The sequence below is a fragment of the Ananas comosus genome, linkage group 12 (assembly GCF_001540865.1).
Source record: "Ananas comosus cultivar F153 linkage group 12, ASM154086v1, whole genome shotgun sequence".
In the NCBI taxonomy this organism is placed as follows: domain Eukaryota; kingdom Viridiplantae; phylum Streptophyta; class Magnoliopsida; order Poales; family Bromeliaceae; genus Ananas; species Ananas comosus.
Genome location: NC_033632.1, coordinates 4,793,063 through 4,806,061, shown reverse-complemented (window position 1 = coordinate 4,806,061; position 12,999 = coordinate 4,793,063). Strand labels below are relative to the sequence as shown.

Below are 12,999 nucleotides of genomic sequence, written 5' to 3'. Positions count from 1 at the left end.
AGCCCTAAAGGTTTTTGCAATTGTCATTGAATCAGCAATCGCTTTAAAGATCCAATAGGAAGGACGTAATTATATATACAGCATAGTTAAAGATGTATATAGTTGAAAATACAGTAGTTATAATTATTTGTATTTTGTTTAATTGAATGTAGTGAAAAATGCTATAATTATACATAATTTGTTTTGTTGTATGCAGTTGAGATGTGCATTTATAAAATTTTATCACTTTGCATATGAGCTGGTAAGATTAATTATCTCCTTTGTAGGAAAAAATATGTATTTTTTCTACTTAAAAAATTATTAGAGAAATAAATTTATTTTTTGTTTAAAATTATTTTTTTCAACTATTGCAGTTGGAATTATGTAATTCTAACTATGACAGGCAGTTGAGCCTCATCGTATAATTCCAACTACAATAAGTAAATTTAAATACGAAAATACAATAAATTAGATATCGTATTTGGATCCGTTACAATTGAATAAGTACGTACAACTAAATAGCCCCTGTGATTGGATCCCCCAGTGCACAATGTACTATGTGGCCCCCTTGATGCGACTGCATTAATGTCAATTTGGCTCATCCAATGGGCAAACATAGAGTGTTTATTTGTAATTTTTTTTTTTGAATGAATGAATGAAATGGTTACATCTAATAATCTTAGCAACTATATTGCATGTGTAACTTGGAACAATGCACTATTTATATATAGGCCTACTTCACCAACTTGAAAAGAAAAAAACCCTCTACAATATATATATATATATATATATATATATATATAGCTATAAAAAGAAAGTGAATATTTAGCTTCCATTCTACTCAACTATGATATGAAAGGGATGGTGGTTTCAAGTGAGAGATATTGAAGCATCTCATTATGGATTTTGCCTTACATTTGTTGGTATGCTCTCTCTCTCTCTCTCTCTCTCTCTCTCTCTCTCATGGGAATATGGGATGAGTGTGTTGCTTAAAATTTGGGCATCATACATATATATTCTTTTATTATTGTTTCTAGCTACCCTTAGGTGGGGGAATAAGTTGGAGAAATTATTTTTTATTAATTGGTTTGCTTGTCGTTTTAGACAGTACATTATAAATTAAAAAAATTAGCTAAAAATGTATATAACTTATCGGAATTATGATCCCTTTTGATTGATTTTGATATCCAATCTTTTAGTTTGTTTAATTTAATCTATTTGATGGTGTTTCTGGTATAAATATTAGACTCATCGCTTTTTTAATAAATCTATAATCACGCAACTTATATTGTTTATAGTATTCAAGTCCATAACAATAAATAATGTATCCAAATTTTGAAGTGCAATAGTTTTTAAATGTCGTACGGGAGATATTCAAATCAAGTGGGGTTAGTTCATATAAGCTCTAAATATTTTTTGTCTAGACATTTTAAAACTAAAACATAATCAAACTAATAATAATAGATGTAATCCACAAATTCTAAAAGGTTTATGCATATAAAGTAGCAAGTTTTCCAAAGTTCTATATATCTTAGCATCAAGTAGCACCAAAATGTTGGGTCCCTCTTCTGCGAACAATCCGATCGGCCGGCTCGGAATTCCAATCTGTCGGAATCGAGTTCATAAATCTACTTCGAACCATCCGATCGGTCGGATTAGGGTGCATCAAATCCGATCGATCGATTTTGGGAATCCAGCTGGTCGGATTCGACGGTTCGAGTCGGTTTTGAACCCGGAGTTTATGGTCCATATATTGTATCATGATAGCCCTGGTGAGGACATTTTGATGAGGAACTTTGGGAGAAGCTTCTGAGAGAAAAACTAGGGTTTCGAAAAATCACCAAAATAGGAGAGAAGAAGAGAGGCTCAGAGAGTGTTTCGATTTGGAGGAAAAGATCGGAGAACGTCGGTTGGAGGGGTTCACTCAACCTAGTGTTAGGGTTATTCCAACCAAGGTTCTTTGGTGAGTATTTTAATCTTGGTTTCTTTCTTCTTGTACTACAAGTGGTGTTTTCCGTATAGTGTTGAAAAAGACATTATATTCTTAACTACTTTATGGTGAAGCTAATTCTTACTCTGGTTTCTATAAATGTAGGTTTTGGTTGAACTACGTAAATTTTTGCGTTCTCGATTGTGTGATTTCTATAATTTTTTTTTATGCTTTATTATTATTTCGTTATTGTGTTATGCGTTCGCTATTTCTTAGTACTCGATTGATCCCAACAAATGATATCCAAGCGAATTGCGAATACTCGACAGAATATATGATTTTTAATATTCAGGCCTTTTGTATGTATGTCATGAAATATATACACTAAGCTAAATTGTGATTTTAAAGCCTGTATAGAGTTTTAAGATTATATGTGTACGTTCCTTTCTCCACAATTCGTTACTTGGACACGGTCCACCAAATGACTTTCTACATTGAATTTGTTAAAATAAAACAAGATCCATAAAAATAATAATAATAATAAAATATATTCTTTTCTCGTCCAGCAAACTAATTTTTCAAGCACTGAGATATTTATTAATTACTCCGTTGCGGTGTAAGCGTTTTGGACTATGTGCAAGCCGAACTCTAGATGAGAGTGTAATAGTATATAGGTAGGGATGTCAAGCGGGCCGTGCAGCGCCGTCACGATCAGAGGCCGGGTGGAGCTGGCACGGGTACTGTAGTATCTGTGCCGGCCTAGCCCGGCCCGACCTGTAACGAGCCTGGGTCATGCAGGATCGGGGGTGTGGCCAACAGCGCGGGACGACACGACACGACCTCCTTGTGCTGCGCCAGCAGAGGTGGCTCGGCCTGGCCCCCAAGATCCAAGGCAAATGGGTCAGAACTACTTGGTTAGGGAGAGATTATATATATATATATCAGTCACACTACATCATCTATTAACAGCCAATTATATCTCTTCTTTTGAGTAAAATATACAACAAAAATATTTTTTTTATTAACCATGATGGAACGAGTGAACTCAAAGAGACCAAACTAATTGGCTGGTTATGTCGCATCAGTAATATAACTAATACATTCTAGATTTTTTTTTTTTCTTTGGCAAGGAGCTCTCCTACAGACCTTGAGAGGAGCGGGTTGGTCCATTGGACCAAAACCCCTCACGATTCAAATTTAAAATTATTGGGTAGTTACAGCTGAGCTCACCAACAAAAATTGCAAGAAAAGTTTTGCAATTTTGGAAACAGACATGGAGTGTATATGGCCTAAGTTAAAAGACGAAGAAACTAAAAGAGCTTATGCTATAAAGGTTGGTTACTATCTGAAGAGCTATTGTGAAGGCTGAAAGTTTGAATGATTGTAATTACATTTAAAATTTTGGGTTCTAACCGACCGTACCTAATATTACTGGCTAAGAACTTAATGATTGATAATATCTGAAATCCTAAATTTAAAATCCAATTAATTATTTTAGAATTTTTAGCAGAAAAAAAAAGAAGAACGAATTAAGTTGCTGAAGCGTGGAGAGAAATCAAACAAGCAAAAAGTTAGATTAGTTCGAGACCAATTCAAATATATATATATATATATATATATATATATATATATATATATATATATATATATATATAATATATATATATATATATATATATATTAAACGCAACCCCCCGAGTCAACTGCGTGATTGTGGAAGCTTCTTCCTAGAGCGTTGACCATTGACTTTTCACTTCCTTTGTTCATCAAGTCCTTCACCCCCAAAGACTCTCTCTCTCTCTCTCTCGCTCGCTCTCTCTCTCTCATATTTATATCTCCATAACCATCACAAAACACCCAACTATTCTTAAGAATTTACTTTTGGCTTATTTTTGCTCGCATTAGCTCGAAATTTCAAGTATGTTTTGTGGAACATCAAGCTTCAAACACATCGATGGGGACGACCCGCGCGCTCCGGTGGCTACCTCGCCGAAAGGATCCAAGAAGAAGGCCGGTAACAAGAACCCCTACTCGACGAGGGGGCTCGACAAGTTCTCGGCCGTGCTATTGGACCTCGAGTCCCAGAGGCAGAAGATCATGGCACGGGCCGGGTCGCAGGGCGTCGCGATGGTGCAATTCATGTACAAGAGCACGAACGACTGGATCCCCGTCGTCGTAAGGCTACGCAACCGACAGGACGAGGAGAGTAGAGTTTCAGGTGCCCAGAAGCTGGCGCCAGCCTCGCCAACCCTGGCTGGGGATGGCGGTGCAGGCGAAGCTGCGGGAGGGGCGAAGGCGGTGGCGAAGGAGGAGCGGAAGGGAAACAAAGGCTTTGCATGGGGAGGGTGGAGGGAGAGTCACAGTTGGATGTTGGTGGTGGTGGTGATGTTGGTGTGCATTGTGGTGTTTGGTAGGGTTTTTGCTATATGTTGCACTAGTATATGTTGGTATTTGGTGCCAAGTTTGAAGGGAGGGAGTGGGATGAATGAGAGAAGGTTTAAGATGGGGAGGGAGCAGCATGCAAGGAGGTTGAGTGATAAGAGATTGGGTGCAAAAAAGGTTGTGGGTGCTTCTTCTTTGGCCAACAAGATGAATAATATAGGGAGAAGGGCATGAAATTCATATGCATAATTGCATGTGTATCACTTTTGGAATTGTTAAACTTTTGTTGTATGAGAGGGGAAGAGAGGGTGATGAGTGCTTAAATATGCCATCCTTTTTCTTCTTCTTATTTAGGGTTTGGTTTTGTTTTGTTTTGTTTACTTTACACCCTTTCTTGTTTCTTATTAGCATTGTTATTAGTTATGTAACTCAGCTTTAGCTTGCCCATGTTGGGTTACTTTGGGTGATCAATTTTCAAGCCGTTTTTTGGTTCTTTCCTCTTGCAGGAGAGATTAGACTATTCTCCACTTGTCTTTTATTGACTAAGACCATTTGGTAGAAGGAAGTTCCATTCAAACATATTATTCCAAGGTGGAATGGAAATCATTAATACCTCACTTTTTCAATAGCAAGTTGATGTTTGCATATCAAATTTTACTACCAAAAGAGTAAATATTTCAAGAGTTATAAAAAATACACTGTAAGTTAAATTATTACTCTGTTTTGAGGAATATCCAAACAGGTTGTAACTATTAAGCCCTATTGGATGAATAAAAATCATATTGGGTGTATCCTTTTAGTTTACTTCTGAAGCATGCAGTATCTAACTAGATACCATATTCAGTCTTTAAATTATTTTTTTCCTAATAATGAAAATTAAATCACAGATGAAATATTTTATCCTACTAAATCGAAAATCAAAATCATCACTACCAATTACCGAAGAAAATCTTCATAAGAAATAGTAAGATATCATCGAATTTCTTATTCCGGCATCCAAACACAATGAATATCCCAATATAGCAACTATCTTTGCTATACAAGCACTTTGTGGAAAATATATGCAGCAACTGTTAAGTCCTATAAGCATTTATAAATAAATGATTTTTACCCTCTTAATCATGCTGCAGAAAACAAACACTTGAAGCTAAATCATGAAATTTATACTTCAGAACAGGGAAACAAACTGTGTACTGCAGAATCTCCCGAAAACTGAGAAAATTATCAGTAAAAAATCTGGATAATCAGCATTATGTTCTCACAACATACGAAAAAGACTAAAATGCGCACATTAAACTCCTGAATAAATGATATTTTGCAAAAAAGAAGAACCTCCAAAATAAAATAAAATAAAATAATGCATTTTATCCCACTGAATGATACACTAATCACACCTAGAAAGTTAGATGCTGGCGGAACTCGCATTCCACGTGAAGCCGGCCATTTGGTCAAGTTTTGCCAAAATCAACCCATCTAGGTGCAAAATCTTATCATTAGGAGAGGACAAATGCATGTTATTTTCATTTTGGCCGTTAAGCAAACGACAACTTATCCAGAGTGTAAGGTGCATTTTAGCCAAAAATAACTAAACAAAACACCAAGAAACAAAACAAAAAAAATAACAGCATAGTCATCTTGAAAGAAACAACAAACAGAAGTGCTAAAAAGGTCAAGTTAGTATCTTCTCGAATTCCAAAAGCAAACTCAGCAAGACGAGTGTTTCTGATAGCAAGATCAAATTCACATGAGGCTAGCACCTTTTTGAACGAAAGGCATATGAGATCTAACTAAGAGGATAATACCTTCGAAAATAAGTAATAAATGGCCTAAGCAACCTCCCAAATCAATCAACCCACAGTAATCAAAAGATTCAATAGAAAAGAAAAAGGAAAAAAAAAAATTTGTCTGTGGGGCAAGTTTATTACCTTTAACTTCTGAACCCAAATGGAAAATTGTAGTTCAGCTTCGACGAAAAAAAAAAAAAACAATAAAACTAGGGCTTGAGAGCAAGAGCCAAACCGAACTTGGGAGACCTGTCCAACACCTTGGTATCGAATTCACCAGAGATAGTAAGAAAAGACTTTGGCTTAATTTCATGTTGAAGAAGAGCAGCAAGTTTCCCGGAGTTGTTAAGCTTCGCTTTCACAGTTGTTTGGGGATCGACAGCATATAAACCACCAACTGTAAGGTAGTTCTCGTTGGTCGAGAATTTTCGGGTTATCTCCGCCACGGCAGAGGTCTTTTGCAACTCATCGAAGTGATAAACGTATGAAGCTTTGAGAATGTCTCCTTTGTCCATCCTAGCAAAAGATTATAATATAGTTAGCAATTTTATGGGTCTGGCATCTTTTTGCGCAAGTTCTCTTTCTTCATTTATTTCCAAAAATGTGACAGTTTCTTTGCTTTGGTAACTTTAGCCCACTTTCAATTTTGAGGGCCAAACTGCCCCTTAACTAATGACCACCATCCACAGTTTCAATCTGGGTTAACTACAGTTTTTTGACAATAGGATTATTTGAAACTTAGTCAAGTTCAAATCCATTTCAATCACGCCCTCAGAATTCACGCGCCTTGTTCTGGACCAGCATAACAATTAAGTCCTGCCCTCTCTGCTGTCTTTAAACGAGAATTGCATAACAGCATCATTACTATGGTTTGCAGGCATGGCGGTTTTTTGAGTTTTCAGCCTTAAGTATATAATTACACAGTATTCTTTCTTTCAGATGGGGAACTAACGGAAGGGCTTGATTATTAAAGTCAACAAAAATTATGGCCTAAATTGTGAGAGTTTAAGACTCTGAGGACGTAATTGAATCATCATCAAACTTCAGCAATTGCATCTGCGATTTAACCCTTTTGTTTTTCCAGGAATAGGATAAATCCCTTCAAGGAATCTCTATCAAAAAGTTTGATGGAATGAATGAAAGACAACTTACAGAAGAACAGAGACATTATAGTCCGGCTTAGCCAGCCCAAGTCCAACACTGTACTTAGTAAAATTTCCCGAGGATGTATCAAAACCGGCTTCTGCACCAATAGCAATTCCTTGAGCACCAACAGTGCCGGAAAGCTCAACTACAGGAGATGGATTCAGAGCCACAATTGAAGCAAAACTTGCATGGTCATGAAAATATTGCACCTCCAACTGGCGAAAAGAAGACAATTTTTAGTATCTCTGAAATCAGATTTTGGGAGATTTGGAGAAAAATGATTATACTTAGAAGCATATATGCTCTTCAAAAACTTCATTCAGCCAACAAAGAGCAGCATTTTCGAAAGAAACTCTATTTTTGAGGGTTATGCATTAGACGCACCACTCCACGAACACCACCAAAAAAAAACCCAAAAAAAAACACAATTATAAATTGGAGCCATTTAATCTCAATACCTTTCCTGAGTTGTAGTCCGGTATCTTGAAAGAAGCAATAGTCTTTGTATATGGAAAAATTTCTGAGATGGTGAAAGTAGCGGAGATCTGACAAGGCACAAAAGAGAACTCTCAGGACAAATTTTTCATGTTAGCACTTCAAAAGAGAAAAGGAATCAGTGTTAGAAAAATACATTTGAATCGGTGTCGACTTTGACATCGACAAGAGTATTTTTGTACTTGTACTGTGAACCAATGTCAAGAGAATAAAGTCCCCCTTTCTTCAAAGCTGCAGAAGTTAGGCCCTGAAAATAAATCAGAAACAACCTGTTGGCACTTTCGATTTGATACCCATGTGAAAGAAAAAAGAGAGAAAAAGGATGTTTGCTACAAAAAATGATTGCATGAACATCTTACTATATCTACTATAATCTAATAAAAGGCATATTTACTAAAGCGAACGTTGTCCTAAATAGCAAGACCAAAAGCATTAATTTCCTCCGATAATTTACAGATACAAAACGGATGAGCAAGGAATAAAAAACAACGCTAAAGAAGAGAAAAGAGTCAGGCCAATGTCTTAACTTCGTAACATTTGATCAGGCAGTAAAAAACAAAAAACCTGAATGAATGAAGCTTTTCTCATACAATAGGAAACATTCTCACCAGACTGAGGTAGACATAAAGAGATCTCAGGAGCAAGACTTGAACAATGCATGTAAGGTACAAATCAGTCTAACCAATCTACCTTTCTTTCAGTCCTATACGGTCTTATTCACAATTCATTCTCTCAAACATCCTCATTGAGACTAATGCACTTTCCAGAATAAAATCATTGTTGGCTCTATAGCTATCAACTCTTCTTTGTGTTTGTATGTTGGTGCCTCACATGATTAAAGTTACTAAACTCCAAATGTCTTAAAGAATAGGTTTGTACCAGCTTGTTAGCCATTCAAAGTTTTTTATTACTTTCATTGGTTTTATCCACTAATTGCATATTATTGTCCCCTATTGCAAAAGAGGGCATTTATTCTTCTACTACTGCTTCTTTTTCATACATATTTATATCTCACAGAAGTTATCAACTTTTTTATCTTTTTTTCTCAAGAAATTTTTTTTTTTTTCCTAAATGAACAAATTTTATGTTGCAAGTTTCATCATGCATTGCCCTCTAACAGTTGCTTCGGAAAATTATACTAGTTCAGTATGGAAAACAATGCTTCATTTGGCTGTGATTACCTTTCATTCCCCTTATTTCTATGCGCAATTGAATGCGCCAACTGATGGGCTTCTCTTTTTTTGGACCAGAACCAAGGATCAGAACAATTAGTTTTAATTCCATAATGAACTTTAGTTCTACATGGATATTGCTTTTCAAGAGGTGAAGCTTGCATATTGCTTTTCAAGGGCAGCAGTCCAGACACACGAAAACTCACCATCATTTTTCGTAAAAATCAAGAAGGAAAAAAAAAAATCTATCATCTTCCAATCATAATGAAATTGGTTGTGCACCAATCTAGTACTTCCTTGACTCCATGTTCTCCTACAATAACCTTCCAACCAGATAATAGGAAGATGGTGTAGCTATAAAGGACTTTCCCATTATATGGAGCTTTAAAGCATCAAAGCAGCAGCTGTAGGATTAGTATTCCCGAACAAGGCCTAAAACAATTCTAAAGAAAACTTATGTAGAAAATTAACAAACTAAGGAAAATTGAGATTTACGGTCCTTCAATTCAACAGATTGCATTAATTTGTAAATTATCTTCAATTACGTAAAGTGCTAGTTGATTTACAAGTTGGGATACAGACATATAATAAAGGGACTTCTATAAAACTATATCAATAAAACATAAATAGGAGTAAATCTGCAGTACTGGGAAGAGAGAAAGTCTCTCCGAATTTTCGCTGGGTAGACAATTAATATGGTTATGCCACATGTATAATTTCCTCAAACATGATTTTGCCATGTAGACAATTCATTAAATATTCAGTCACCACATACATGGTTCTCAAAATGCTACACAGAGAACCTTTTGATTCAAAGATTTCCATTTTATTGACGAAATGTTTAACATCATCTCTCTAGACACAAAAAGGTAAATCCCTCAATCGGCACTTAATTCAATTATTCAACCACATATCTTTACTTTTTCTCAAATCTCCGTCACTCTCTTCTTGATTCTATTTATATAAAATATATTATTACTCAATTATTATGTAAACAATTAAATTTGCATTGCGCATCGCAGGATGAACTTTCAGTTATCTAAGAACAAAATAACAAAAATCTTAGTGAGAAATTTACTTACCAAGAATGACTAAACAAACCTTCAACTACCTCCACAAGCGAAAAAACGAGGTAGAACAAAGGACTTGCGAGTTATACCGAGGAATAAAATGTACAAAAACTGAATACTCCAAACAACCATCTAGGAGCGAGCGCAACATTCAAAGTCATAGAGCCTCAACCATATATCAAAGGTTAAAAACGTAAGGAGAACCCCTCAATTATAGGCCATTCAGCAAGAGACCCCCCCAAATTATATACATTTTTTCGGATTGATACGCTCTTAACTTTCAATGATTTTGACCTAGAGTTGTTTCAATAATTTGAATTATGATTTTCATCGAAATTGAGCACTTCATGAGCTGTAGGACATTGGAATCAACATTTCTATCAACTAACAAACCTGTAAAACGAGTAAATTCAACCAAATTTATTAAGATCCCCAATTAATTTGACAGGAATTATTTAAAATCAAAACAAATGAAAGTTCATGTGGCCTCTTCAGAATCTCCTATAGTTGAGGGGGTCTCCAGACATTTTCGCCGATTACAAAATGAGCATTGACTGATGATGATATATCAGATCCAATTCTTCAACTTCAAACAACAATAAGAATACAAAGATCACAATGATCCATTGCTCTATAATTAATCATACTAATGCTAAAAAATCTATTTAAAAAGAAAAAGAAAAAGAAAAGGATCGAGGCGTTTACCACTCCGGAAGCAGTAACGGTGGAGATGGTGAGCTTCTGATCGTAGGTATAGTCCTTCGTTAGTAGATCTGAATCATCGAACAAAAAATTGAGAAAAATAAACAAAAATTAATCAAATTACAGGGAAAAAAAGGGAAAATGAGCTGAATTTGGAGACGGTGTGGAAGAGGAGGAATGGATCATACCCTTCGCCTTTTTCCCGATGTCGGAGAAGAGCCCCGGCCCCTTCATGGTGTTAGAGAGAGGAGAAGGATTAGGGTTTCGAGGAAGAAGAAAGAGAAGGGAATTAATTAGGAGAGAGAGAGACAGAGAGACAGAGACAAGAGATCGGAGGAGAGAGAAACCTTGTAATTTTTTGGCTAAATTACACTTTGGTACTCAAACAATCAGAGTAGCGACACTGTAGTCCTGAAACTTTAATATATTATAATTTTAGTTGTCGCTTTTTTAATCCGAGTGCTAATATTTAGTCAACTAAACTGAATTGTAAAATTTAGTTACAATAATTTACAAAGTTTGAGCGTAATTTTTTGTTGTCTCTTTTTGAATTCAACAGCTAATATTTAGTCAACAAAACTGAATTATAAAATTTAATTATACTAATTTATAAAGTCTGAATCAAAAATTATAATAATAAATTAAAATTTGAGAACGAAAGTGTGATGTGTGACATCGAAGCGTGATTTAACTTTTTTCTCATTATTTTATATATTATTTGTTACTATAATATGCAATTTATGATTTCTATTAGAAAATGCTACTTGTTGCGTTGTATTATATAATATACATCTTACAATTTATTATTTAATGTCTCAAATTTGAAGTTTAATTATTTTATTTATTTTTAAAAAAATAAATAAAATAGTAACATATAACATCGGAAAGACTAGAATGTAATATTTAATATTGTTCTCCATAAGTAATAGTATTCGCATGCTGCAAAATGAGTGTAAATTATACTCTATTCATTTCCTAAATTTTTCTTCAAAAAGAAAAAAAAAAAAACTCATCAGGACTATATAATTGATAAAAAAAACATCACTCATAAAATAAATAATTTTCACCCTAAAAAGGGTGCATGTGTCATTTTTTTTTGTGTAAATAATTCTAAGTCACATGTTTGACTTTAAAAAAAGGGTTGATGGATATATTAGGGTCTATTTGGTCCATCATAAAATCGAAAAAATAATTTTTTCTTGAAAAAAAAATTTTGGTGAAATTTTTTTTTAATGTTTTGTAATGTTTAATTTGTAGAAAAAAAAGAGATAATTTTTCATCAATATTTATTTGATTTGAAGAAAAATTTATATTTGTTTGATTTGATAAAAAAATAAATAAATAATTTAAGCAGTTTGAGTTTTCGTTTTTACTGAAAAACAACGAAAAACGAAAATTTTAATTTTTTTCAAATTCGTAAAAGTATTTGTACGTTAAACCAAACAAATAAAAATTTATTTTTCCTACCAAAAATATTTTTTTAATTCATTCTAGGCCGAACCAAACGCGTTCCCATCTATTATATTTGAGAAGTAATATTAAAAATGGAACTACTTTAAATTTTCAAACAATTATGGGTGATGTAATTTTGGTTCTTTAATTATTTTATTTTAATTTTATGGAAAAACTTCAAATACCACTCCTGTGGTTTCGTTTTTTTTATTTTAGTATCCTATGGTTTAAAGTGGCGTATCATGTGATTTTAATTATTTTTTTTTGTTAATCCCTTCACTAATTTTTTTTTGTTAAATCAGTAAGAAAGTTAAAACTAAAGGGTAATAAAATGAATATTCGATAAACCATACGTAGAGTATCTGTAATTTTTTGTATATAATTTAACGAAAAGTTAGCAGAGAAACTGACGAAAAGAAAAAAAATAAAGTCATATAGTACTAAATTGATACATTGTAAATCACAATATACTGAGAGGCTGACAAAAAGAAAAAAAAATAAAAGCACTAATATACTTTAAATTATAAGATACTAAAGTAAAAAATTATGAAATAACAGGGATGGTATTTAAAGTTTACCATAAATTTTAAACTAGAATCTCAAATTATTGTAGTTAATTTTTAAAAACTTTGTCCCATTGAGTTCCTCGAATACTATAATTCTTGTTGGCGTGATAGTGACGTGTGATAGTGACGTATCATTTTATTTTAGACATTACTACATTAGTGATGCTATAACATAATTATTAGAGTGACGCACTAATCATTGGTAGAACTGTAAGCTACCGTTTGGTTCGGGGTTAAGAAAAAACTAGTTATTTCAGGGATAGGATTAAGTTTAGGATTAAGGTAGGGTTAGAGCATTTTTATATTTGGTTGGGAGTTGGA

The 12,999-nt window shown here is 34.1% G+C and overlaps 2 protein-coding genes across 2 annotated transcripts; one reads left to right on the top strand and one right to left on the bottom strand.

Annotated features, from left to right (window-relative positions):
- LOC109718956 lies at nucleotides 819–4,749 on the top strand. Its single transcript, XM_020245462.1, has 2 exons — nucleotides 819–902; nucleotides 3,815–4,749. The coding sequence occupies exons 1-2, from the start codon at nucleotides 879–881 to the stop codon at nucleotides 4,523–4,525; spliced, it is 735 nt and encodes a 244-aa protein (XP_020101051.1). The 5' UTR covers nucleotides 819–878; the 3' UTR covers nucleotides 4,526–4,749.
- LOC109718955 (mitochondrial outer membrane protein porin 5-like) lies at nucleotides 5,950–10,990 on the bottom strand. Its single transcript, XM_020245461.1, has 6 exons — nucleotides 10,849–10,990; nucleotides 10,664–10,731; nucleotides 7,853–7,963; nucleotides 7,680–7,766; nucleotides 7,228–7,436; nucleotides 5,950–6,591 (listed from the first exon to the last, which is right to left on the bottom strand). Exons 1-6 carry the CDS (start codon nucleotides 10,892–10,894, stop codon nucleotides 6,285–6,287), a joined length of 828 nt encoding a protein of 275 aa, XP_020101050.1. The 5' UTR covers nucleotides 10,895–10,990; the 3' UTR covers nucleotides 5,950–6,284.